Source organism: Pelmatolapia mariae, linkage group LG20, assembly GCF_036321145.2.
Source record: "Pelmatolapia mariae isolate MD_Pm_ZW linkage group LG20, Pm_UMD_F_2, whole genome shotgun sequence".
NCBI classification, from domain to species: domain Eukaryota; kingdom Metazoa; phylum Chordata; class Actinopteri; order Cichliformes; family Cichlidae; genus Pelmatolapia; species Pelmatolapia mariae.
This window is the reverse complement of record NC_086244.1, coordinates 27,655,735-27,683,717: the sequence shown is the minus strand read 5'-3', so window position 1 is coordinate 27,683,717 and position 27,983 is coordinate 27,655,735. Positions and strand designations below refer to the sequence as shown.

The 27,983-nt window shown below is 38.4% G+C and overlaps 1 protein-coding gene across 2 annotated transcripts in view; it reads right to left on the bottom strand.

Moving 5' to 3' along the window:
• Positions 1–1,322: 1,322 nt before the first annotated feature.
• The window catches only part of cpne5a (copine Va), a 74,942-nt gene continuing 48,281 nt past the window's right edge, over positions 1,323–27,983 (bottom strand). For both annotated transcript variants that reach the window (XM_063463530.1, XM_063463531.1), the window contains 7 exons: positions 15,887–15,933; positions 13,568–13,749; positions 10,724–10,851; positions 8,282–8,384; positions 5,677–5,734; positions 5,346–5,419; positions 1,323–4,023 (listed from right to left, as the gene is read on the bottom strand). In XM_063463530.1, the coding sequence (XP_063319600.1) occupies positions 3,838–4,023; positions 5,346–5,419; positions 5,677–5,734; positions 8,282–8,384; positions 10,724–10,851; positions 13,568–13,749; positions 15,887–15,933 (778 nt within the window). In that variant the 3' untranslated portion in view covers positions 1,323–3,837. The remainder of the gene's footprint in view (positions 4,024–5,345; positions 5,420–5,676; positions 5,735–8,281; positions 8,385–10,723; positions 10,852–13,567; positions 13,750–15,886; positions 15,934–27,983) is intronic.

Below are 27,983 nucleotides of genomic sequence, written 5' to 3'. Positions count from 1 at the left end.
AAAAGCAGTGCAGGCCTGTATATATTTATATTACTTATATTTATAAGTTATTGAGTTCATACTTCATCTTATGACAAATGTGTTCAGTACAAATTATTTCCTTTAGATTCACTGAAATGGTAAAAATACAGTACATTTTAAAACAAAGAATATCTGTATTCATTTTGGGGGGTTGTTTTCCCGTATTTTCAACCATACGCTGAATTTTATCATTTGACATTTATAGAAATGCCCATAAACTTCTGTAAAAGAAAAAAAAAGACTTATCAGGACATTTTCCATTTTTTATGGATTTTTTATCATCGTGTTGAATGGCTTTCTGTAGAGGCCTACTGGTATTTTTGACCATTATGTAACTCAGCCTAATTTGAAGTGTGACGAACCAAGAAATCGGTCAGCAGATTAAACCCTGCTTTGTCTTCTGAGAGGGAAATGTCATCACTAATGAAAAAATATAAAGGAAAGAAACCCAAATATGGGGCTGGACTCATGACAGAAGGAGTTCAGCACCTCAGGACTGACTTTCTGCAGTATCATCAGACTCTTTCTGCTCTCTGAGAGCAACACAGCCATGGGAGTCAAAGAACAACAAACAAAAACTCTAAAGCAACATGAATTATGCAAACACATTTAACTCCGAACACAAAAGAAAACACAACCGAGCTTCACATTCACAGAGAACAACACAAAAAAATCTTTGTAAACGTTAGTTCTCCAGTTTCATTGAGTGAAATCATTTTGAAACACTGAATAATGTGCTAACAAAACAGAAAGGAATTTCTTAATAAAACCCATGAATGTTTACTTTTTCCTTGAGGCCATGTAAATGCCACGGCTGAATTGTAAACAAGTCTTGACTTTGAATATTGTACAACAAGGCTCGATGACACTGGTAGCATTTATTACTTCAAAGATTCTTAGTGAAGAGCTGTAAGTATAAAAAAGTGCAGAGCAGTGGCAGAGACAGTGTGTACCAGCTCCTTTGGCTGAAATAGTCCTAATCTCACAAGTGTTTTATCATCTCCAACATTTTCTGTGTGTACATCTTAAAACATGCTGGCAGAATCACACCTGGGTAACTAAATTTGGATATGTTTCCATATAAATAGGCACATCTGGATCAAGATATTGAGTGACTATGTGAAAATGGCCATTATATATGGATAACTTGATGTACACAACTGGGCCACAACTGTCTTTTATTTTTTACACAATTTATACACAGTTGCCATAAAGATATATATATATATATATATATATATATATATATATATATATATATATATATATATATATATATATATACGTATATATATTAGGGGTGCAACAATACTCGTATCGATATTGAACCGTTCGATACAGTGCTTTCGGTTCGGTAGGCATGTGTATCGAACAATACAAAATTTTTAATGTATTTTATCAACTTTTCCTCTGACGATGCTGTCTGTGTTGAGAGCTCAGTGGATCTGCGTTCAACTTATCCGCCTAGGCTGCACTGTCGAGCGCAGATCCACTGAGCGCAGCGCAAGCTAGCGAGACAGAAGTTAAGGTCGTTGTAACATGGCAAATTGAACCTCCCCCACCCTAATTCAGATCTGGCGTTTGGAACTATTTTGGTCTTCATGTGAAGCATGACCCTGATGGTAAGCGCGTCATGGACAAAAGTAAAACAGTATGTCGGATGTGCCACGCAGTGCTCAATTACATTGGTGGGAACTAGTGCGTTAGCGCAGTTAGCTTGTTAACGTGTTGACGCTGTCCAGCCCCACGCACGGGGCGATCCGCGGTAGCTCGTTAACGGAGATTTGCCGTGTTGTGGCGTTAACGTCATTTCAACGAGATTGAATATGACTGCACATTTACGCCGACATCATCCTAGTGCAAAGACAAGTGGAAGCAGACAAAAACAACAAGCACGCATGCTACAAACTTTATCCGAGTCATTTAGACAGCGTTAGCACATGATTCTCCTTATGGGGACCTGATATGTTTAATATGCTGCTGAGAATATACCCCAGAAGAAGCGTATAGTATAGCTTTTATTTTGGAAAGAGCCATTTCTCTGTAATAAACCCTCTTTTCCAAAGATGAGTGATTTCTCGATCAGATAGATTTATTTTTTTATTACTTTGTTGTTTCAGCAACATTAAATTTAAAAACTGTACTTTTGAGTTAAAATATATATTTATAATTTTAATAAATGACAAATTAAAAAAGCATGAACATTTTTTTGTATCGAAAAAATATATAACCGTGACACCAAAGTATCGAACCGAACCGTGAATTTTGTGTATCGTTGCACCCCTAAAACACACATATATATATATATATATATATATATATATATATATATATATATATATATATATATATCAACAAGCTTAAACTAAATCTTAAAACAGAATTGTGCAATTGTGTTTTTAAGCATTTAAATAGCATCCCGATGAGTTGTAAAATGGGCCGTTGTGCATTAGTATAAAACAAAATGATCTGAGAACAGTCGAGAGACAGAGGACAGCAGACAGGATGGAATAAAAAAAAGTCTGTTTTTGTTTTGTGCAGTCACTTAAAAAAACACTCAGTGCCTAAATATATTTTTTACTCTGTTGCAAGATTTATGATTGTTCAATCTTCATTCTGGGGAAAAACAAACAAATCAAATTTAATGAGGAGAAAAATGGCTGTTGGTTGACATCAGTCTTTCAAAAGTATATCGTATTTGAAGTCTCCTTTAAAAATACTGAACTAAATCTCAGATATTAAACTGTCACCACAACAGACATAATGGAAAGAAGCAGCAAGATGGAAAATGATGGCAGCATGAGAATAGTTTTATCTACATTTCCTTGCATACTACATGGAAAAGTGAGTATGTGCTTGTTTTTATGATAGATACAAGTTAATTTAAATTTCAGTATAATAGTAGTGATAATCCTATTTAAAATAAAAAAGACAATGTCAAAAACATAATTCAGGGCCCTTTCCATTATTGTCATTGTGGCTAGTCCTTTCAAAATAAGAGTTTTTTAGCTTATCACCACTATTGCCTTTGTGCTTTTTATTTGGACAATATTTAGTGCATTCTGTAAATATAAATATAAGAAAGATGTATAAGACATGGTGCTAAAATATCTATATGGCAACAGCTCGCAGGAGGTGCTCTACTTTATAGCTTGCAATTAAAGATTATTCATAGGTGAACATGATTAATAAACTGCTGAATGGGTTTTGTCACATGCTCTTATATTACAGTCCTTATCAAAGTAGAAATGGGGGTCGTTTTTATTATACTGGTCACAAAATATAAGGTGGAAAACTTCTGGGGAAATATGACTTTAATACCCCACCCTTTAAAACCCCCTAAAAGAAACAGATCATTCCTGCAATAAATAAATAAATTAGTATACACATGATTTCCTAGTTTACACACATTGATTCCAAAAGGTATCACAAACATGATACACACTGGCACATCCTAATATATTTATGCCTTCAAACAGGCCCTCTTTATGGGCTCACTTGCTATCCATTACATCACCATTTTGTCAGGTTTGACAGTGAACAACTGAAAGCTCCTTTCATACCGGTCTCTCAGCGCTCCGGTCCTCAAGCACTCAGAGAGAGTAAGCTCCCTCATCATAGCAGGTTCCTCTCTGCAGTCTCACTGCTCCAAACCACAATGGAGTCTCATCATCTTTGTGTTACGCTGGATTAATATTTACGGAAGGGCCTCGAAAGCATTTTTGCTTCAAAGAAGTGTTGGTGGAGACGGGTTCCCATCAATCTCAACCTTGCTCTGCCCGACGCAGAGCTTTGTGTGTGTGGGCGGGGAGGGGCTCACACGGGGTTGGTCGGCGGCTCATCACTGGGCGAATACACTGGCACAGGGTTGGGTTTAATGGCTCTGCTCTTCATGTAGGAGATCAGCTGGTCAGGGATCTCAGCCAGTACGTCTTTAGCCAGTCGAGCCATGCTCAGCACATGGTTACCTGTGCGGTCCATGTAGTCTCTGAATGGTACAAACTGTTGTGACATGGGAAAGAAACACATTACTTTTAAAAATCCCCAAATCACACCGGCAATGTTTTCCACGTTTCCTGGCTGGTACACTGAAATGATGAATCAAAGGAGCACCAAGGTTTGAAAATTCTTTGTAATGTCCAGAAGGGGGCGACTCCTCTGATTACAGAGAGAATTTTATAAGCCATGTAGGTCTATAAGAAAATAAATTTAGTTTTCGGTTAATTCATAAATTCTGCAAACAATTTTCTGCTAAGTTTATGGTCCTGTTATTGCAAGACTCCACAGTGGTAGTCCATGGTAGATTTATGTGCATACAGTCATGTGGAAAAAAATCAAGTTTTCTCACCACTATAAGAAGTGCTGTGAAAGACACCCTTACTGCTTCCATGGGAGTTAAGACTAAGCTTAAGTAGCACCGAGGTGCTGCTAATCAAATGCACTTAAAATGATCCTCAGCCAGTGTGAGCACCTCTATTAAAGAAGAGGTTTTGGCAAGTTGCTGGTCTAAAGCATTCACATGTGTTTTAACACATTTCCAGCAAATTCACCTCAAGCTCAGACTGTGCAATACTCAGACAAATTGCAAAAAACCCCAAGAACTATGATTCAGACTCTACAGACTTCAGTTAGCATATTAAACATTAATGTTCATGACAGTACAATATGAAAAGACTGAATAAGTATGGCTTGTTTGGAAGGGTTTCCAGGAGAAAGTGTTGCATCTGAAAAAATCACAAAAGTGCTGTAACAATGACAGATGAGACCATAATGCACAACACCACATCTGGAGAAAATCAATCACAGCATTTCAGCACAAAACCTCATACCAGCTGTCGAGCACTGTGGTAATTTAGGCTTGTTTTGCAGCCACAGGACCTGGGCACCTTTTGGTCATAGAGTGAACTCCTACCAAAATATTCAAATGTAGGGTGTCTGTCCAAAGTATGAAACCTGGCTAAAACTAGGTGATGCAACAGGACAACGATCCCAATCACAGTAGCAAATATAAACAGAATAGCTGAAAAAGAAAAGAATCCAGATGTAGCAATGACCCAGTCAAAGTCCAGAACTCAGCCTGACTGAAATGCTGCAGCGGTACCTGCATCTGTGCATAAACAAATGTATGAATAAAGCAGCTGGAAGATAAAGAGATAACCAATATGATTGAAAATGATTTTGTCTTGAAAAATGTATGCCATACTTTAAGAGATATTTTGCACTAGAATAAAAAAAAAAAAAAAAAATAAGGTTGCTGTCGCCTAATGTTTTTATGCCTATAGAAAATGAGCTGTTCCTTCCCGTGACAAGCCGAGACGTCTCACCTGTACAATGTCTCTCTCTGCCACCTTCCCCCGTGAGGAGATTCTGACATCATCACCATCCAGCTCAACCATTGCTACAGAGAACAAAAATGGATTTTTAAACAAAAATCTCTAGTATACCTCAGCATCGAAATTAGACATGTGTTAGTTCATCATGAAACTTTCCAGAGCAAATATGTCTTCATACTGTGAAGTCATGAGATGCCTGAGATTTACAATATTTATTATTCTTTGCAGAAAGTCTGAGCTGGTTTAATAAAACAAACCATCCCTAATCCGAAGAGGCAACAAAGTGCTTTCCACATATTTTGTGTTTAGTTAGTATTCTCACCATCAAACTCAGCCTGGCCAACTCCAACAATGATGATAGACATGGGGAGTTTGGCTGCCTGTCATAAACAAGAAGAAGAAACAGTCAGTTGTCAGTCACATGCCAGGAATACAATATTTTCTTTCAAAAAAACAAAAAAGAACCAAAGCCATCAAAGTTTTTCGCAGAGCATGAAAGGGTTACATTTCCAATTACGTTTATTTATCCACCAACACACATCTCATTAAAACAGTCAGTATGAACCGACATGCACAATTCCCCAGAGAAGACATAAATGATAATGGGTAAGATAAAATAAGACAAATATAAATTAGAAATAGCATAATAACGTTGTCTTGACTATGTTACACATCACATTGTGTTGTATAGTTTTGTTCCCAAAGGAGCCAAGGGAAAACGCAAAATGCATTATTCAAATCAGGGTGGATTCAACTGTCAGCACGCACAGAATTTGTTAGCTAACCAATATACACACATTCACAATCTCATAGTAGTTAAAGAACATAAGGTTATGCAATGCTCTTGCAGTTTGCAGAAATCCTGCAAACACCACTCAGTATAAAACCATTTATTCAAGTTTGCTTATAGAAATGATTCAAATGTCTTTAACATCAGAACAGAAAAGGGCCGCATGTTGTGTCTATTTAAACTACAGTCAAAACAAAGCATAAATCTACAAGATGAAAGGGGGCATCTTCTCAACGGTTTGTGGTGTAGAGGTTACTGCACTGCATAAATTCAGACCATGGCATTGGTGTGCAGAACGTGAAAGCCCTGGCACGAATGAATGAATGATATATGCTTGTGGTAGAAATGCATTCACAGGGGCAAAAGTAGGTCAGCTTTCCTGGAAAAACCTCTCAAGGGGAGAGGCCTGTCACAGATAGGAGTAAATAGACTGAGGAGGACCTCCCCTTTCATGGTCTCTATCGTTTTTCTCCCTCAGTCTCTATTCCTGATTTATTTCTTTTCTCCACTAGTGTTATTCCTCATGACCTCTTGCTCTCGCACAAAATAGCCTATATATTCTATTTTCCCAGTTTCCAGCAGACCAAAACCCTCAGGTATATACTTGCCAGAGCTGATACTGTTGCTTGAGCTGCATTATTCAGTTTACACCATTTGTTACTTTGCATGTATTGTAAAGTGTCACTCCTCCAGTTTTTCTGATGCTTCACTTTCACTGCAGAGAACCACAATAAATATAAAGGGACTCAGCAGATATCGCTCTGATATCAGCAGTTTCATTTAATATTAAAGGACTACAGAAATATTTTGGGACAGGAAGAATGGCACCACCATGTTTCAATCATGCCCATGAATTTAATTCTTCAGTTCTTGTTTAAACAAAACTTTTACCACAAAATCTAAATATGTACGTTGCCTCTGCAGTAGCTTTCATTTGATTCTGTACCAACACTGTTACGTATTCTGTATCGGGTTGCTCCATCTCACCGAAGCTCGAAGATGAAGACCCAAATTAAGCTCCCTAACAGGAAAATATCCATGGTTTTATGAGGTTCCTGAGTCAGTCTCACCCAAACAGCAAAGTGACAACTGCAGATATAATCTAAATTTCGCATACAAATTAATTTATGGCTGTGCCTCTCGGGCTAAAAACAGGCTCTGCTTTACAACTTTATTAAAATGGAATTTTCAGTTTCAAGGAAAAACATCAAAGGAAAAGAGTTGCAGACTGTATTTACCTCTGAGGCTGTTCTGTCAGATAAGTGGATATCAATCCCTGAAGGCTAAGCTGTTTAAAATACAGTACCGTACAGTGTGGCCATTAGCAGTAAAATTACCAGTCAATATTTGCTCTGTACGGTATTTTAAATTAGCTCTCATGACACAGCACAGCCTGGAAGAAAGAAAAAAATGCAGAGGACACAGCTACTTGTTTATGATTCATCGTTCCAGGGCAAAGGCTGAATACCTAATGAAGCTCTTCCATCCAAAGAGAGTGAAGTCAGGTCCAGTGGCTGCAGGATGTGGCAGGTTTAGGTTGAGCAGAGCGCAGAGCAGCAGACAAGATCTTAAAAGGAAGGTGTGGCTGTTCGAATGGTTTGATTAACAGTCGCAAATTCCCTTTAAACCCAGTCTGCTGGGGGTCTGAACACTGTGTTCCTGTGAGGCTCTACCCGCTCGACGATGACTGATCGTCAGCCTCACCTCTGTGGGCAGATTCCAGCCAAAGGTGAGCTGCAGTGTTGTCAAGACACATGAAATATGCAGCAGGCAGTACGGGACAAAACAAACACAATGAAACTTTTAAAAAATTGACAAAACTGTTGCCTCAGATCTCAGATCAGACAATGCATCTGTAGCACAGAGGTTGAATCTCAGCTGAGCCTCTAAGCTTCCTGAGGGTCTCAGAAAGAAATACAAATATTGGACAAACTGAGCCTCTAAGAAGTGGGGTAGAAAACATCCCATAAATCCTCAAATCCAGTGCTACTGGCTTATAAACCCTCAAAGTAACAGAAAGCCTGAGAACAGTGCCACAGTAAGCTTAAAGCACCTGCAAAGCCAATGTCCCGCAGAGTGGAGGAGAATGGAGAGAGAGAGGTTAATATCCTCAGGCTAGTGTTAAATCAGCACTTACATTCACTATGGCCTCCTTGGTCTGAGCCATGTCCGAAATCACTCCATCAGTGATGATGAGCAGGACAAAGTACTGAGATCCGTCCTGCACTGCTGCTGCATACCTGGGTGCAAGAAATCACCAGCACAGAATGATTTAAGCACAACAGCTCATGTTAGAAAAAAAAAAAATTATGAAAAGCGCGCATGCAGGAGCAACCAGAGAGAAACTCTTAGAGGAGCAGAAAACAACTGTGTGAGAGATAAAAAATACATTAAAAAAATATATTCTCAGAAACAAACTCCCTCTCCGCACAGTGTGTGACACAAGAGCTTAATATAGACATGTAAAGAAGTAAACTATGTTGTATAGCTCTTCACGTCTCAGAGGTCTATCTAGACACTATTACGAAACCCATCAGAGACACCACAGTGAGTGTGGCCTAGATTCAATCGCCCATCGCTGGCTGCTCTATGAATAATTTATTAAACTGTTTATGCAAGTGCAGCAGTCTTATTCTTCTGGAACATTATTGATTGCCTTGCATTCATCTTACTAGACTTGATGAGCAAAAAAAGAGGGAGAAATGTGGCAGATCATTGCAAGAGCCAAGGACAGGTCAGAGGTGAAGCTTCACTCTTTGCATCCTGCTTGGTCAAATTGACTGTGAGGCACCGACAATTTAATCAAAGAGCGTGCCCTGTCTGTGACAACACCAAAAGCGATGGCTGCTGTTTAGGGGATTAAAGAGACATTTGTCTTCCTTAGCTGACTTACAACAATGTAGGCCACACTCACTGGAGACTGTTGAGCGTATTAGCAGAGTACTAACAGTAGAGTCAAACTCAATTTGTAGATTCCTACACAGATGAGATCCTTAAACTGGCTAAAACATTAACAACTCAACATCGTACATTTACTATACATTATGCATCATGCATGAACATCTTTCCCCCTTTTACCAACATTTCCTAACTTCAATAATTTATCAGCTTTCTGCTTGTGGTGGATGGAAAAGTTGAACATGCACATTAAACACAACTACTCAAATGGACTGCATTGTTAAGATCATTTCCTGGTTATGCAAATAGTTATCTTTTCATCAGTTTTAAATTGGACAGCCTTCTGAGACTTTTATTTATTCTTTTTTTTTTATTCCTTGACATTATGTACAAAGGTCTGCAGGGGAATGTTTTCTTTGGTGGGTTTTAAATTAAATTAATTTAAGCTGCAGTTTGTGCTTTCAGTTATCTCAACACCCTAATCTTTAGCTTCTGCCAGTTGTTAGTGAGGCATATAACAGGATTTTAAGCTCTAAGACTGGATGATTCCAGGCTTGAAATAGCTCCTCCCACTCTACAACATCACTGGGGAAAAGGATTCTTCACAGTTTATAACTGTTATTATACAAATCAGTAAAAGAGAGAAAAGCAAATATTATCTACATGAAACCCGCAAAACTAATACTGAAACAAAAAGTGACATAAAAGCCCTTCAGATGAAAACAAGTTACACATTTTCACTACTCTTCACTACATTTCTCTGTTAATATATTGATCACATTTGTATTTTGATTTATCTTTTTGATTAAATATAGATGATCTACTTACTAGCAGATAGGAAAAGCTCTGTTTTAGCACTATAATAATTTGTAATTACGTAAGGATGGATATGAAGTCCTTTAACCGTCTGTCAGCTGTAGGGGGTGGGCAGGGCATATATATAGATATATATATATATGTTACATTTTGTTAGTTTAAATTTTGCGCGTCATTTTATTGAATAAATCTTTTTGCATAAGCTCTATTAATCTACTACAAGATTAATCTTTATGGGGAAAATATTAACAAATACACTTAATTTAGGGACAGAGGGGGAGTGGAGTATTGAAACACAGGTCACAGGGACACGTTATATACGTGGGCCTTAATATAGTAATATCACAACTGTTTTTAGCCGCGAACAGCACATTATGTCTTCTGTGTGTTTAATGTACTGCTGCCGGTTTGTAGACACAGCTTTTTAATTCACTTTGTGCACTTACTCTATTTGCAGTGACAAGAAGTTTGTAATGGTGAATTAATGCCATGCCTCATTTACAGTAAAACTCATTAAGTGACTAGCGTGGCTCATCGATACATGTCACGAAAGGCTGCATGACCATTTACAAGTTCCCTCCCAGAGACGCCGCCTTACCTCCCCACGTTCATCACGTTATATGTCTGCAAAATAAACGTCTGGCACCACAAATCCCTGATTACCATTTCTATTTGTCTTAGCCTGGCAGCTGATTGTTTATTTTCCCTTCATCATTTCTACTCAATTCACAGAGAAACCATCACTCACTGTCCTAATGCCTCTGATGGCATGGCTGCTGCTGAAGATTATTTACAGACTGACTTTCAAAGAAAGGGCGACTGCGCTCTGTCATATATCCACTGGGACAGATGTTTGCGTTGGTACCTTGCCACATGATTAACAACAGGAGCGAAGTTGGTGGGTCCATACAGCTGAACTGTCTTAAGGCTTTGATGGTACGCTTCAAGAATCCCCTCCATACCGTTACAGTACGGGTTGTCGACATTGCCATTCTGAGGAAAAACAACAAGACATAAATGGTACAAAAACTACAACAATGACAGAGTCAAACAATCAACAAAAATGTATTTAACCTGTTAAAATTAATCTTGTGTTAAAGCGTTAAACTGTTAAAGTGATTTATTAGATTTTTTTTTCAATCAGATGAATATAAGTGGATGTGCTAAATACTCCAGTATGTTTACTAGCTGGAAGGTCACTATGCTTATAAGCAGCAGCATGTTGGACCAAACCAGACTGGAAAGCTTAGTGATAACCTGTTTTAAAGCTCTGTATTTGCATTAAGTTTAGCAGCAACCACATCGCGACACCACTTTCTACCCTCCCTGCTACAGAGATTTACTAACATAAAGGTAACACCACAGAAAATAACATAAAATTATTTATATAATATAAATATATCAAGACAGACTATAAATAATTTTTAAAAAACACAACTTGCTTAAAAAAAAACCTCTAGGAAACATCCAGCAAGAGCTGCTAGTGTTTTAATAAGCTGAGTGTGTGATGATGGTGAAACTGAAGAAGAGGGCTTAAGTCACAAATCATCAGACTGATGCTACTTAAATTACTTTGATTTAGACACCAGGGTTACTCGAGTAGAACAATTCACTAGACCATTATGCACATCTGTGAAATCAAACATCATGCAATCTTAATGCTGTACAGTAACGTTCATGTGAAGGGGACTAGCAGGTTAAGGATCATTTCAGGTCCCATCGGTCAGCGGTGCATGTATGAAAAACATTCATGACTAAAACAATACAACATAACTTTTAATTGTGAATGGTAGTGGTTAAAATGTCTTTTTCTGTATGGGCAGGATGGCCAGATTTCCTCAATCATCTTTTGTAAAGCTCCTTTACAAAAGTAGTTTAAAAAATTACTTAACACATTAAAGAATGAAATATTCATACAGAGCTTCATTTAAAGTAGTGTTTTGTGCAAATCATAGCCACAAACTGAACCATATCCACCGCGTGCCCAGCTAAGAGACAAAATTATTTATTTAGGACTACATTTATTTAATTTTTTAAAAGCAGTGCTCTCAGTCAATTTTACTCAACTACAAATCAAAATATTTAGCAAAGAAAAAGCTTAAGGAAGTTTGTGTGTTACAAATTTAACAAATGCAACAGAAAATTTAATTAAACAACATTTGGGCCTTTTAAAAATATTCAGTGTCCAATATAACCAGCGGTCTAACAGCTATTCCACTTTTTGCAATCAATTTTTAATGAAGAAGAAAACACAGCACTGCACTGTCTGTAAAGCTCACAACTGAGACAGGTTCACAAATCAGTGGGATTTAAGCCATGTGAGGAAGAAAAGGTTAGGTCATTATTCAGTCATTCTTGAGCTCTTAAGTGGCTCTGATGCTTGAGTATTGTCCTACATAAAATTCATTGCCCTCTTGAATGCTGCAGTGTTGTGTGGTATCTTCCAATAGCTGGCAGAAGGTCTGGGAGTTGTATAAAAGCTCCAACTTGCTCATCCTTAATGAGCACAGTCCATACCAGAACCTTCACCACTGTGCTGGCGCCAGTGGTGAAGTGGTGTCTGATGTCTATAAGTGATCCAGCCACGCGCCCATCCATCTTCTCCATCTAGAGGCACTCTCATTTCACCAGTTCTAAAACCTTTAAAAAACTCTGTCTTCATACATTTCCTGGCCTAATCTCAAATATGAAATTTGTGAATGTTATTTTAGTGGTGGGCATGTTTTCTGTCTGTGCACTTGGTAGTTTCTACCTCAGGACAACATGTTGACACTGAAGCATCACAGGTTTCTGCTGCTTTCATGTCTTTTACGATCAATCTTGCAACCCTCGTTACTGTAAGCCAATAGCTATTTAGATTTGCATGTTCTGGAGTTAGGAAATGTAGAAATAATAATAATAATAACAAGATCAAAAGACTCACTCACTTCATAATTGTGCATAGAGAGTCGAGGAACTTCAGGTTGTAATTTGGTCAAAGCTAATCAATATTGTAAATAATATTATAACAATAGTGATGCAGTAACTGTATGTGCTCTGAAGTACCACGGGTACTTCTAAAATACTGGTGTGGAGTTGAGGGCTGAATGGCATTTTGAAAACACTATTTTAGCCGACAGAGATGTTCTTGTCAAACTTAGCTTCAAAGGTTAGCATCCTTGCCCATTAAGGTACAGTCCAAAGCAAACATACACAGTATAAGAAACATTTCACTCAAGACTTAACTTTACTTTTAAACCCACTTACATGAGTATGGCAAGAAAAAAAGAGAGACTTCAATTATATGCTGAGATGAATCTTAATTCACAAGTTTTAATGGAAACATGGAGTGATGCAGACATTACCCTGTAGACACAGTCCTCATTAGGCTGTACTATGCAGCAGCCAGAGCACATTACTGAGTGAAGCTAAATTGATTTAAGAAGCCGTCAGCCTTACAGAACCTAATTTGCACTATAAAAGGTAAATGGAATTCAGCCTGAGCTCCGCATGTCAGAGATGTAGCTGCTTTTATCTCAAAATGCACACATCTACACTGCACATTCAACATGCTTACCCACACGTAGAAAATAAACACACAAATGAGCACTCCCTGGGATCACCTCCAGTGGGAGGGCCAAAATCATCTTCCCACTGATTCAGATTAAGTCAATGAACCAGATGCCGAAATACAACGTCGGTGTCTAAAATAATCCTGTAGTTTACTCACCAGTGGAAACTCGTGGGAAACCCTCCAATCGGGGGGCAGCTTAGCACCGAATCCTAGGGCAGGGAACATCTTATCACTGTCATAGTCCTGGATGATCTCTCCAACTGCCTTCAGGGCCATGGCATAGGCATTCATCTGGTATGGGTTCATGTAGTGTAGTGAAGTGGACTGTGATGGATTTCCTTTTAAGAAGAGAGAAGTCAGAGTTACTGATGCAGACCATCAGACTGAGAGGAAACTGACAGCCGAGGCAGGGGAAACAAGAGCAAACTAAAGCTAAACTGAAGATTTGGGTTTGAGGAAATGACTGCCTTATTGAAAATAATAACTGTAAAACTTGATGTCTATTTATTTTGCACTATAAGACTTCCCTCCAGAAAATAAGAGCCCTTATTATCTCACAGAATTAACATGTTTGCTGATTTAGTAGTTGGATAATATTATTAAACAGATCAATGATACCACTGAATATATTTATCTCTTATTTTTATTACAACTTATCCCAGATGGATCTAACGAGTGTGCGTCAGAAACACAATAAATACTTGTGTTTGATTACACTAAAAAAGACACTTCAGCTGAGAGGATTTGGCATCTGTGCTTGACTGGTCATCTACTTTTATATTTTAAAGCTTAAATGCCATTAAACATTACGCAGAGACAGATAACTAATTAAAATAAACACTGGTATAAAGTGTCTTCTGTGTGCCTTGGTGTTAGTTCTACTGGAGGGATGAAAAATTGCTCTTCCAAAAGATATTCCCTTGGTATTTTGTTAGTGATGGTGGAGCAGATGGTGCCGTGAAGCACGTTGGTTTAAAATCTACCCTAGGTATTTAGTTATGCTGACATCTGGTGACAGTGAAGGCCATAAGATGTGTGAGGCACTATGGGAAAAGCCAGCCCAAGAAACTAAGAATCCCAGCTGTGCACGCAAGCGGCCAAGCAATGACGCAATCAGGAACAGACAGACTTTCCAAAATTTCAACTGTTTGTTATTTTAACTTCACTCTCTGCAAATATCTCTCAAAACTATGTGTGGAAAATGTTGTTTATTGAGCAGTTACTTTCGCATAAACTGCTATTTAACCAACACGCTGTGTTGCCTCAAATCCACATCCTGGAAACCTCTTGCTTGGGAGGGGAAAACCCTGACTCAACACACTTGGGAGTGCAACCTGGCCAGTCAGCCAGTGAAATTTACCCTCTTAGTGATGTTGGCAATTGCTCCCTAAGCCTGTGGCAATAATGCTTTGAGGATTGTGAGTGATCTAAGGTTTCTTGCAAACCTAGTGGCGTTTTTAACAGAAGTTTAATCACTTATGAACATGGTACAACTTATTGTTGGGATTTTCTCTCTATTATTGCAGGGTCTTTGAAGGAGTTCGAGGCAATTGTTGATGTGAATTGGCAGTATATAAATAACATTCAAGTGAATTGAGTTGAACTAATTTATAACACAGACAGATTGCTCTCAAAATGCAGTCAGTCTGCACCACAAGACATCTCTGACACATCAGGAACTCAACTGAGCTGGTTGTATTCTGGTTGTATTCCTAAATAAGAGCAAATTGCAGAGCGTCTATGTCATTTTGCAGTTAAATCAACATCCTGAAGTAATTTTGTCACTATTTGTGGTGAAATTTCTGAATTTCTGTATCAAATCTATGGCGTTCGGAGATTCTGACTGAATGTTAGCAGTAAATGTGAATTTCTGGGTATGTAAACGGCAACAGATGGTGACACATTTGCAACCTTTCTGGATTTATCACAGTTAATCTCATTAATATCATAAACATTGCATGTAATTACTAACTTGAACCCATTCAGTTTCATACTGATAGCGACTGACCCCAGCTTATTGCCACTTTATCGCTGTCTTGATGCACCAGTCACTTTAAAAAGGGCAACTGACTGCAAGCAGCTGCAAACCCAGTTGCTGCATTTGAAGTAATCGTCACACAGGCAACAAGATCACAAGTTCATTGTACACGAGCGCACAAATGTTATTCATACCACAGTCTCCGGCCACTGAAGATTTTCGATTTTGTGCATTTCTATATTTGTACATGTTTCTGTATATATACTATAGCTACCATCTTTTTTAATTATCACTAATATGATTTAAAGTTTTCTTTTTATATATTGCAGGCTGGCAGGAGCACTTAATAGCGTCTGACATTTGAACACCTTGAAAAAAAAGGGAGATCACAGGCAGAGAGAAAACTCCAGCCCCTCTTTGAATAATAGCAAATCTTGTAGTTATACATGAGATGACAAATGAAGGCAGAGCAGGGCGATGGTTGTTGAAACACTCACCATTTGATGCTGTGAAATCAATGGCCACTGTGAAGTGAATCTGAGTCCTGAAACAGATGAATAGGGGAAAGGATGCTATTAACAAAAGAGAGGCAGGAAAACTCGGTGCTGCAGTTTAATGAAGCTCTCCCAGGTTTCAGCACGCTCTGTGGTCTTATTTGAGAAGAGGTGCGACAAAACTGAACCACAAACAGTGTTGACAATATATCTTCTGGAGTCAGGCTTTAATAGTTTAATTTTTAAAACACTGAATGAGATACATACATAAATTATTTATTGCTATACTGCATCCAGAGGACTGTTCTAGCCTTTTAATGATTACATTACTTAAAGATTTAACAGCACAACTACAAGACCATAAAAAGTAGAAAACCTGATAAGAGCACAGCCATTTCCCCAGTGATTTGTACAAACACATAATGAGTCGCTGCAGCTGGCTTAATGAAACATCAGGAAAGATATGGGGATGAACAAAGCATCTGAATAAAGTAACTCAGTTTCATTCACTGCGCCCAGGCTGAAAAAGCAACCTACAGCCAAAAAAAAAGAAGTCAAAAACTACTGGATATTTTTTATTCATGAGCCCATAATGATAGCCAAAACCTTGAAAAGAAACTAAACATGGCCTAACTAGTCTCTGCTGGATCTGTTTATTTCCCGAGAGAGAGAGACGAAGGGAGCGAAAGGAAGAAGGGCTTAGATCAAAGTGCGTGCTCCTTCATTGTGATTAACACTGATTGCCTTTTCCTGGCTTCACCTCCATTCAGAAATTCCCACAAGCACAGTATTGTAGATAATGGCACCTTCCTCCTGGGGAGGCTCTGACCTCAGCTCATTAATCAGCATTGAGCCGAGCATTCAGCTGACAAAGGGGAATTGTTGCGGTGGCATGTTGCCTCGATTTGAAAGTCTGATTTCTGTGGTTAGTTTGAATGTTTGGCTAGAAAAGCTAGATGGTGGGTTAGCATTAATACTATAGGACAGTAGACACTGGACATGTTATTCAAATTGCCTGTTGGATCATTATGAACAGTTTCATACTTAAACATTAATTGCTGAACTCTGACCTAAATTCAACCCACAAAATGGTTCAAATTTTGAAGTGTTTTGTTGCATCACATAGCATTGCCTTGCATCATATTTGTAAATGAATAGTTCAGTTTTGTGCTTTCTAAATGTCTCCAAATTGATACTGTGTATGGGAAGGAAGAAAACACCTTAAAGTACCTAAAACCTCTGGACAGCACTGCATGCCTATGTTCTTGGGACAAAAAAATCAATATGTATTCATGTTGACTGATGCTGTAATATTGCCAGTTTTGGCAAACAACCAATGGCTGATCTGGAGATGTTATTTTTATCCTTGTCCTTGACAGCTGGTAATTTTTCTGTCATTTTTTTTTTAACTTTTATGCTCCTCTTCGAGCAATGTATCACTCAGTGGACAAATTAATGTACCATCACCATTTCCTATATTTCACCAGGCGTTTTTAAATCTGACATCAGCCTTTAAATGGCCTCATACAATCTAATTCAACACAAATCTTTCAGCACAGGTAGTCTGACAATTCCCTCTTGGCACCGGTTTGTCCTTTCACTCTGCCATTCAGTGTCTCCTCTCCTTTCAATTTTGTTCCAAGCTAAAATGACGGTTCCCCAAACAGTTTGTGGATCACCTTGAATTACTGCAACAGTATAAAACAGGCAGAAACGTATCAGTGTCATATTGACTTTACCCTTCCAGTTAGACAAACACCATATGGCAAGGGCCTGTAATGTGAAATGCCTGCAGACTAAGCAATCTGAGCAGGGTGGATTATTGTATGTAATGCAAAACAGGAAACAAACAATGTACCTACAGTTAATTTACAGTCTCATCAGTGTGCTCTGGAAACATAAACTACACCAGTGAACAGACTGGTGTAGTTAATTAAGATAATTAACAATCCACCACCACCTCATTAGTGCACCTACACTACCTCTCATTATTTTAATATTTTGCTTCCAATGAGCCAGACTCTCTCATAATGTTTTTTAAATGGTCGTGAGCAAAAATTCTCAAAGGTTCTTGACAGGATATTGGCTATTTTTTCACAAATTTTCAATCCAGTTCTCATACCTGACCATTTTCAGAGGAATGATTTTTTGTCTGTTAAGCCTCTTGACACTGACCTGTGAATATTTCAAGCATTAAAAGGCACCTATCTCAGGTTTGTTATGCGCAGTCTGCCGCAAAAACACAATTTTTTTTCCCCATTTTATTAGTTCAATCTGTAAAATATACTAACACAGTTAGACATTCATAACATTGTATTTTTGTACCAACGAGGGGATTTCCAAAGAACTATCTCAGCATTGTGCGCAATGCTTCCTTAACAAATATGAGGAAACTGGAAGAGTGGAGGGCAAAAGAAAAAGTTCACGACTAAATAAAGCCTATCAACTGCAAATGAACAGTATCTGAAAGTCATGTCCTTAACAACTTTTTAAAAACCCAGCAAAGACCTGTCATGGATTAACTGGCCTTTCAGTTAATCCATCTACTGTTCACTGAATCCGCATCAGAAATTAGTTCACTGGATATCAAGACGCCATTATTAAGGAAGGAAATGGGGAGGAAACAACTGCAGTATGCCAAATTACACAAGAACTGGAAATCAATGAATCCAAATTTGAAATATTTGGCTCAAACTGTCCTAAGTCTTTCCCAAGGGGGTCAGGAGAGAGGTAGAACTTTTGGGCAACATTTAAGCCAATGGTGTTGGGGAACATTTCAAAACTGATGGATGTTGAAGGTAAAGAAGCACCACTATGTTTTGCTTCACCAGCCATGGTATTAATCCAACACCATCTGAAAAGCATCTAACTGGCAAGAGATTAATTTTTCAGCATCACAATGATCCCAAACACCATGCCAGTAACAGCATACCTGGATAGAAAAACACACAGTGGAACACTAAGTCATGGATTGGCCTCCCCAGAGCCTGGACCTCAACAATATTGAAGCAGTGTATGTTCATCTTCACAGAGAATGGAACAAAAGGCAGCCAACATCCAAATAAGAGCTTTGAATATGCGGACGTCATACCAAATATTTACTTTCAAGCTCTTAGAATTACTGTTTTTTGCCTTATATGCTGCATTTCCATTCTATTGCATATGTTTCAATAAATCGCTGCCCTTTTTTCCAATTTTACTAGCAAAGTATAAATACATAATGCAGTCTAACTGTTATAATGACAGGGGTTTCTTTATTACTTTGTACATTTATAGCAGTGCTAAGCTAGATTTTAAAAAGCACCTCAGACATTTGTAAATGAATGAGTCATTCTATAGATTTCACTGAATTCGAGCGTAGTACTGTAACAGGATGCCACCACTGCAACAAGTCAGTTTATAAAATTTCTTCCTCCTAGATCTTTAACTGAAAGTGGCATTAATGCAAAGTGGAAGCATTTAGGAACCATAGCAACTTAGCTATGAAGTTACAGAGCATGATCGCCACTGTCAAGGTGCATAGTGTGTAAAAGTTGCCAACACTTTGCTGACTCAATAGCTGCAGAGTTCCAAACCTCCTGTGGCGTTAACATCAGCAGAAAAACTGTGCTGGGAGCTTTGTGGGTTTCCAAAGCCGAACAGCTCCAGAAGGTGTAATGTTAGGTAGTCCACTACTTCTCTATATACTGCATATTTAGAAACTGAAAAAACTGCATGGGACATGATTGTAAAGTATTGGGGTTATCAAGCAATAGCTGTACACTGTGAGAACAACAGTCAGCCAGACTTTCAAAAGAGCAACAAGCTAAAAAAAAATTAAAAAGCTAAGTGGGTGAATGCAAAACTGGAAAACAGCAAAGGGGACATAGACCCCATGAATATCCATGAATATACAGCATGTGGCAGTAGAAGAGGCTATCAAAAAGAGTAGCTGCACTAACACTGCTGGAAACTGTCATTACTGTTTCTAGCTGTGCCGATTCCTTGGACAAAGCGTATATCTTTGTCATACATAAATTTAAAGAATTCAAAGTGAACTGTTCTGCCTCTGGTGACTGTAAACTCGAACTTCTGTATGATCACAACAAATCACCAGACTGCACAGCCTAGCAGACCAGAAATATCTGTAAGGGTTTAGCATCAGTACAATCTTGTTTAGTTATCATGTTAAAGTGCTTTGATGAAGTTTATACTCCATGACCACATTTTGCCATGACAGACAAACACACATGCACGCACACAGACACATAAAGAGAACACAATGCCAGCTATGCTGTTGCAGCTGCTGACAGATAACAAAAAACACTGCATCACAAAAATAACCTTGCAGAAGACTGAGTGTCACAGCTGAGAAACACCTCTCTTTCAAAAGTCAGCAAATAGCAAAGGCCAGTAAAAGAAGCAGACAAAAAGAAATTGTATGTTTCTGTGCAGTGCGATTTTGCAGTCTGACCACAAAGCTAACCTAAATCCAATAAAAAAAAAACACTATCAATTTCTCAGGATATTTTGGGATGAAACTATTAAACCTTAATAAGATCTCAACACAATAGAAGCTCCCCACCAGCCTTTATATGACCAATCCCACTAGAGATTTAATTTAAAAAGAAACATTTCAATATGTGATGAAAAGAATATAAATCTTTCATTAGCCTCTCAAAGCAGCATGTGGCTTTTGGACTTTAATTACCTCTATTTGACTATATCTCTGCCACAACTGGAGGTTAATGAAAATTAATGAAAAACCAATTCACTGTGAAACCAGTCAGAGTGCAATGGTTTGTCTTGAAAAGAAATTGCTTTTTCCCCCCTCTGCTTCACATATCATCCAAAATGCACCGTGCTAGTTATCACCTGTTAGAAACAGAACAGCAAAGCAAACACACATGAAAGGAGAGAAATCAATAGCAGCGATCTAAAATATCAAATTTGATATCAGATCTGTTGTATACAGCCTGCTGCTCAGGCTCCTACTCACATTTCTCATCATCTGTCTGAATGACGGTGTTGGCACGCATTCAAGTAGAATCTTTTGCATCAGTTGAAGAAAACTAATCTCTTTCACTAGGCAAGTACAGATGCCAAATCAAAACTAAGCGATCCACGGGACAAACACAGAGTGTTCTGTGCCTGAATCCACGAACTGCATTTTCTTCTAGTGATTAGAAGAAACTTGCATAATGCACAGTAACTTTCCAATGTAATCTTATTCAACTTTTACATATTTGTATTTTTGCATAATATCACAAAACAGTGGTATTTGTTCACAGTAAAAATGTTTTTGTACTAAATGTATGTAGGAAATATACCTTGTTTCTGACTTAGTTCTCACACAGCTAACCTCTTGTTTCTCTAAGCATCTTTATTTTTCACATGCTATGTAATTAAATAAAACCGCATAAAACCGCATAAAAGTGCACATAATGTAGCTGTTAAACATTCAAATTGTGTACTTCTCATTTCAAATGCTCCCAAACCCCCATTAGCAGTTTGCCAGTGTTTCTCAACACCCATTTAAAGGTTGAGGCTAAATAGGTGAAGTTAATTTTCATAATATGTCTAATGCAAAACATTTTGAGACACACATTTGACAAAATTATATAACTAGATATCATCTAACTTAGTGATGACAAGTATTTGCAGTTGTCTTAAGTTGTTTCCAGTCCTCCAAATTGGCAGTCTCTTCATGTGTATCATGATGTATCATTTTTCAACGATACAGTTAATCTTTCCCATCATGGATAAGCAACATGGTCGTTGTTTTTCTTTCAGCACTAGTAAGCCTATTCTGATTTATTTTCTTCATCAGTCTGCTATGCAATCTGCTTCAAATCGACAGTCTGTTCAAAGCACCAGTTTTTATGCACCTTTTCTTATTTGATAAATTGGGGGGGGGGGGGGGGGGGGGGGGGGGGTTATGATTGTGGTAATTTGACAGTCATGTGGAAAAGTAAATAGATCCTATGGAGATTTGTTTTATGATGGGATATTTTGACATGCAAACCACTCTTATACTGTGTCTATACATAAAGGATATCCAGGACTGTTCCTGTTGTGTCTGAAAGCAGCACAGCATGGGCGTCTGCTTACAACTGGTGCCAGCAACAACTGTCATGAGCCAAGATTTTGTGTGTCACATGATTGACAACAGGACCAGAGCGTTTTGCAGAAACCCCAAAGAGCAGACATCAAAGTCTGTGTCAACATTGGGAAATCTGCAATGGGAAACTTTAAATATATGGGAGAGCAGAAAAGAAATTAGCCAGGGAAGATGATTTTACAGAAAGAATGCTACTGGAGAACTTCCACGGGGACTTTCCTTGAAGACGTGCAAAAAAATTAAACCAATTGTATATGAAGATGAATGGTTAGCTATCAGGGAAATCGCTGGCATCTTTAAATTCTTATTTGTCACATTTCAGACAAACTTCACTCCCAACCATAGCATGCAAAGCGCTTGACTTCTGAGAAGGAGCAGCACAGTATTAAAGTGTGAAAGGATCTCCATCAGCAGGCAAGAGATTACCCAACCTTCATGATTGTCAGTGTGATAAGAATAGGATGCACTGCCACTGCCCAGAGAACAAACAGCAGCCTTCTGTCAGAAGCATGACCTAGAGCATGCTCATCATTTTCTCTGTCACTCAGGGGTGCTGTGCACTGAAAATCTGTCCCCAGGGTCAGACTGTCAACACCATGTTTTACTTCAGTGCTCACAACTTCTCACCAGATATTCTTCCTCTTCCCCAAAATGTAACTAAAGTGGAAGGGTTAGGATTTTAACACACTGGAGGTGATCCAGTATCCATCAGAGATGCTGCCTGATGCACTGACAGGACTTCCAATGAGTGTTCCAAATGTGGCAACAGGAACAGTGTATCACTGCACGAGGAGACAGTTTTAAAGGGCAGAACAAGCCAAATTTAGATCAGGTGCAGTTTTTCATTGCATCTTGCACTGAACACAGCACACCAAAGAAAAATAGCTTCTCAATCATTCATTCAACAACAATATTAATAGATTTATTGTAATACTAGTCTCTGCCCTCAAAAGCTACGACGTCATCCTTTAACAGAAGTAACTTCTTGTAGGAGATTTCCATAGATCTTCTGTAGTATCCATGCAAAAAATTTTCCACAGCAAGATGTTTATGGGATTTCTTGCAAAAACTCCCAGTTTCAATTATTTATTTCAGTGGGTTTCAAATATGGTCTTTCTACATCTTAACCAGGTCTTTCAGTGACGCTCAGTTTTTACTTACAATGTCTTTAGGATTCAGCACACTTCACCTTTCAAACACATGCCTTCACAGTAACTTGGAGCTTTCTTTGCTATAATGCTGAGCACATAGTTTAATCAAGCTGCAAGCTGCCCAGTCCCTAAGCAGCAATCCCAACTTATAACATTTTCATCACCATGCTCCACACTGGTTAAGAGATTCTGCTACTTGGTCTGTGCCAAACATGTTTACTGTCACTGTGACCGAACAGCTCAATCTTTGATTTGCCTGTCCAAAACAAATTATTCAAAGCAAGCTTGGGCTTTCCTTATGTGTCGCCAATTTTCTTTTTGAACAGCAAAGGCTTGTTCCTTTTCCCATATGTATCAAAATATCTCTGATTATAGTAGTAGTCTAAAAACTACCACTTCTTGGAAACTGATGTTGTATCAAACTGTACTAAGGCTGTTTTATGGCCCAGTCACATAGGAAGTGACATGCACTGCGCTGTGCACTGAAACTCATTGTTTCTCTGTGGCTTGCACAGAGCAATAATGGTTTCCCGCTGCTCTGAGCAAAGTGCAGCATAGGCATAAGGCCGGGGAGCATTCACATGCACCACAATGACGTACATCTGTGCAACCTATAGAAATGCAGACAAGAAGCTGCCATATATATTGTAGTAGGTGTGAAGGCCATGGGCAGCAGCAAAAAGTGACGTACTATGAAATCAACACAAATTTTGAGTTATTGGATCAAACTAGTGGTTGGCGCAGAATTTGCTGCTTCCTATGTGAAAGGGCCTTAAAAATAGAATAGCAGCCTTCTTGCAACTAGGAAAAAAATGATGGTTAACCAGGGATTGCAATGACTTTTTTTTTGCATTTGGTGACTGTTTGCAAGTAGGTGCAGCAACCAACCAGTTGCCCAGAGGTTGAACGTCCAATACCATCATGCTCTGAGCAACGACTTTCAACTGCAAGGTGAGTCCACAGGTCGCCCATTTCCAATCGCGCTCTAACTGCAATCACTCTCAAAAATTTTGACAAAGGTTTGCAAATAATTGCCATCTGTGTCAATCAATCTGTGTCAGTCTGCAGCAGTGAGTAGAAATTGACACGAGCAGTGCACTCAGCTGGTTATGCAACTTGTTGTATTATAGGTTTCCAGGTTGTATAGGTTGTATAGCAAGGTTCCCAGGCACTAATGTGATTTTGCTTGGGTTACCACAACCTGATTTCATGTAATTGACAACTTTTTTTGCCATTTTATCGCTGTCTTGAGAGAAGCATCAGAATCGGTTTAACCTCCTAGGACCTGGCGTCCACATATGTGGACATCACATTTTGGGTTATTTAGACCAAAATACTCAATTTTGCTCTACAAGGGCCTGATATCCACTTACGAGGACATTATACTGCTACTGTTCTATCAAAATTTTAAACGAATATCCCTATCAAAGAGAAATTAAAAATGCATGCCGTGGAAGAGTTCGGGTCTTAGGAGGTTAAAGGTAGCAACTGCAGGCAAGTGGTTGCAGAACTGTAACCATTTCAAAAGCAACAAGATTGCAAGTTCACTGCACACAGTTGCAACAATTTTAGTCGTGCATCAGTCTCTAACCACCAAATGTATTTACCTTTCAATAGGTCTTAAAATCTGCACAATTCAGATGTAATACTAAAACAAAGTGCTTTATAATTTGTTGTTTATCAACTCTTTTTTTTTTTTGCTGATGATAAATTCAATAAGTGAAATAATTAATAAACTTAAAAACAAAAATTTGCAATACCATAAATTTTAGTGATGGAAACTGTTAAGGAATACACGAGTTCATTTCTGGATCCATGCCATCCTACGCATTAAAAAGTAGTGGTGGTTTGGGTACAACATTATTCATTAACATGCTAAGTAAGAATTAATGTTGTGTTACACGTGGGATATTGACTTCAATTTATCATTCTCAAATTATTTTTGACAGCTGAGTCTAATGACATCCAGAATACATCTACATACTTTACATCTGCTCTCTGCCTCTCAGATGATTTGGCACATAAACAACTTGCTGACAACTTGCAGAGCTTTATTCCGAACAGAAACAAAAAGGGGACAAAAGCCTTGACTTAACATTAGCTCTGACTTAGAGAAGAAGATGTGAAACTGAAATACTGAAACTTTCTGCAGCCTGTATTTAAGTGTCGTATTTTAAGTAGTTTCTTCTAGACGAATCTTCCAGGAGAATTTAAATACACAAGCACCGCCATTGTTAACAGTATTTCTCAAAGAAATCACTGGGGAGACAACAGAAGGGACAGAGGCAAGTCTTTCATGATGATGTAAAAAACCTCAAGAGAAAAAATAAGTACACAGATGCTGCAGAGATTTTCCTGCAGAGATCCCATATTTTTTTCAAAGCTGCCACATCGTTTTAAAGCAGAAGCCTTTGTCATCAGCCTTTCTCACAGGCACGATGGGCTTCTAACGTCTCTAAATGGGTTGTAACGAAAAGATGAAGTACCACTCCACATATTGCCTGGGTCACATTAATTAATGGGATCATCTCTTTAACTTCTGTCTGAAAGAGTTTTATGTGAAAATTACCACAGGATGAATCAAAAGCTGCTTCAAGCTTCGAAATAAAACTCAATGTTTTAAAAACGTAATGAAAGCAGCTTCTGTAAAAAGAGATTTAGGTGGATGCAATGCATAGTAGCACCAGTAAGATTTGCACAGATTTCAAATCATTCAATAAATCCTCTGTAACAGAAACAAACATGTTCATGTTCTTGGGTCCGAACACCAGATTTCTTACACAGAGTAAATCAGAGTAAGGTTGCAACAGAAAAAATGCACCAATGGGATTTAAAAGGTCTGTGGGTCATCTACTAGCATTGTGCTAATTTACAACAAAGATGCAGCCAGTTCTTGCTAATGACAGGCATTCTACCAAGAGCAGCACAAATTAGCAGGTCACAAACCATCAGACCTGATGACAGAGCAAGTAATGTGCCAAGCAAAATAAGTCAGTGTACGCACAAGTGTTGTGCACGTGTTCCTCTCTGGAAACATTGTGGCAGTTCAGATCAATTACCTGCAGCTGGGAAACGCTGAGTTTTGATATATGGGCAGGTTCTGTACGAAATTGCTGTAGAGTGTGGATAAATGTGTGTGGTGTCTGGATAATTCTGAGTGCAAGATTCATCCAAAGGAGGGCTGCCTCTATTCCAATGTATAAACCTCAATTCTATGTTTTTACCTCAATGACTGGAAGAAAATACATCAGTCATTATATACTGAGGTGCTGCTGTAACTCATTGGATGAGTTGGTGACCCATGTACTGAAGATGCTGCTGGGGCATACTAGATTACCCATTGAGGATCGATTCATGTGTAAAAAAGTGACTGAAAGCCTAAAACACTTTAAATCTAATGCTAAATGAATAAAAGTTACCTGGCAGCCAAAAATACCCGTCCGTCACTTCCAGTTGTAAAAATGGATACTGAACCTCTTTATTAAATAGGGAACGTAAGCTTTTTAATGCCAAACAAAGTTTTTGCCATTAGTAAATCTGGTCCTCAAGAGTCTTTCTCTAGTGAATAAATTAGGCTTACGAGTGAAGAGCACACACCTTTTTTCAACAGCTTCAGTAGCAGTTTGTCCTAATAAAATGTAACGTGGAAGCACAAAGAGGGAAATCACAAGGAACTACCTAAAAATAGACATTTTAAACCCTTATATGGAAGGTTTTTGGAGTGGTGTCTTTTTCTCTATATTTAGGAACCGTAGCAGTCTGACAGAAAGCGTCTTTTTAGTTTGAAAATGGCTTGGGGTTTATAAAGCAGTTTCTAGTATTCCTAACCACTCAAAGTGCTTTTTACACAAGCCACGTTCTCCCATTTACAAACACACACACTCTTAAAGCACTTTTATTCTACTGTATTCAAGTTAAGCACTTTATCTAGCACACACACACAAACACTGATAGATGCATCAGAGCAATTAAGATTCAGCTTCTTGCTCAAGGGCATTTCCACATGCAGACCAGAGACACTGAGGATCAAACTGCTGTCCATATTTACAAGTTCCTGTATATGGAGACAAAATCCAAGAAAAATGGTACGCTAAATTCTTTACAGACCATTTTTTAATCTTACTTCAAGACATAAACATGTTTACGTACTAATTATTCAACTCACGCTTATAAATAAATACACACAATTTTAAACAGGTCAGTGCAGTCTCTCTCACAGCTTGGTTTGAGGCCCTTTTTTTCTAAATGTCAGTTTAGAAAAAAGGCAGTAGGACAGTGCATGTTCCCCAAGTATCAGCTCTCATATGTAGGTTGCTGTGAACTTGGATAATTGCTTATCTGGTTTGGTGAATCCAAAATGATGATAGGTTGCCCCATCATAAAAATGAGAGAAAAAACCCCAGAAGAACTAAAATCTGAGAGTAAATACAGCACAACATAGTTTGATCTATCGTATCAGTACTTCTAACCTCATTGTTTTCCCATTTCCCCTCTTCCTCCATTTTTCTTCGGTTTCTCAAGGACAAATTAGATCAGAGTCGAACAAGTAGAAAAAGGTGAAAACACTGCTATTTTGACAGTGAGTGAATGTGTGCTGTGTGTGAGGGTACAGTATGTGTGTCCGTTTGTGGGAGCTGGAGAGAGACCAACGGGACAGATCTGGGACACTCAGCCACCAGCAGCAAAGCAGCAGAAAACTAAAACCAGGGCAGCCACTGATCCACTGAGAAACATTTCCATATGTGACAGGATGTTCGCCCTTAATTAAGCCCTCAGATCTTCTCCATATTTTATCATAATCATTCATATTCATTCACTCTGGAGTTGTGGCTGTGGACACAATCGTTTC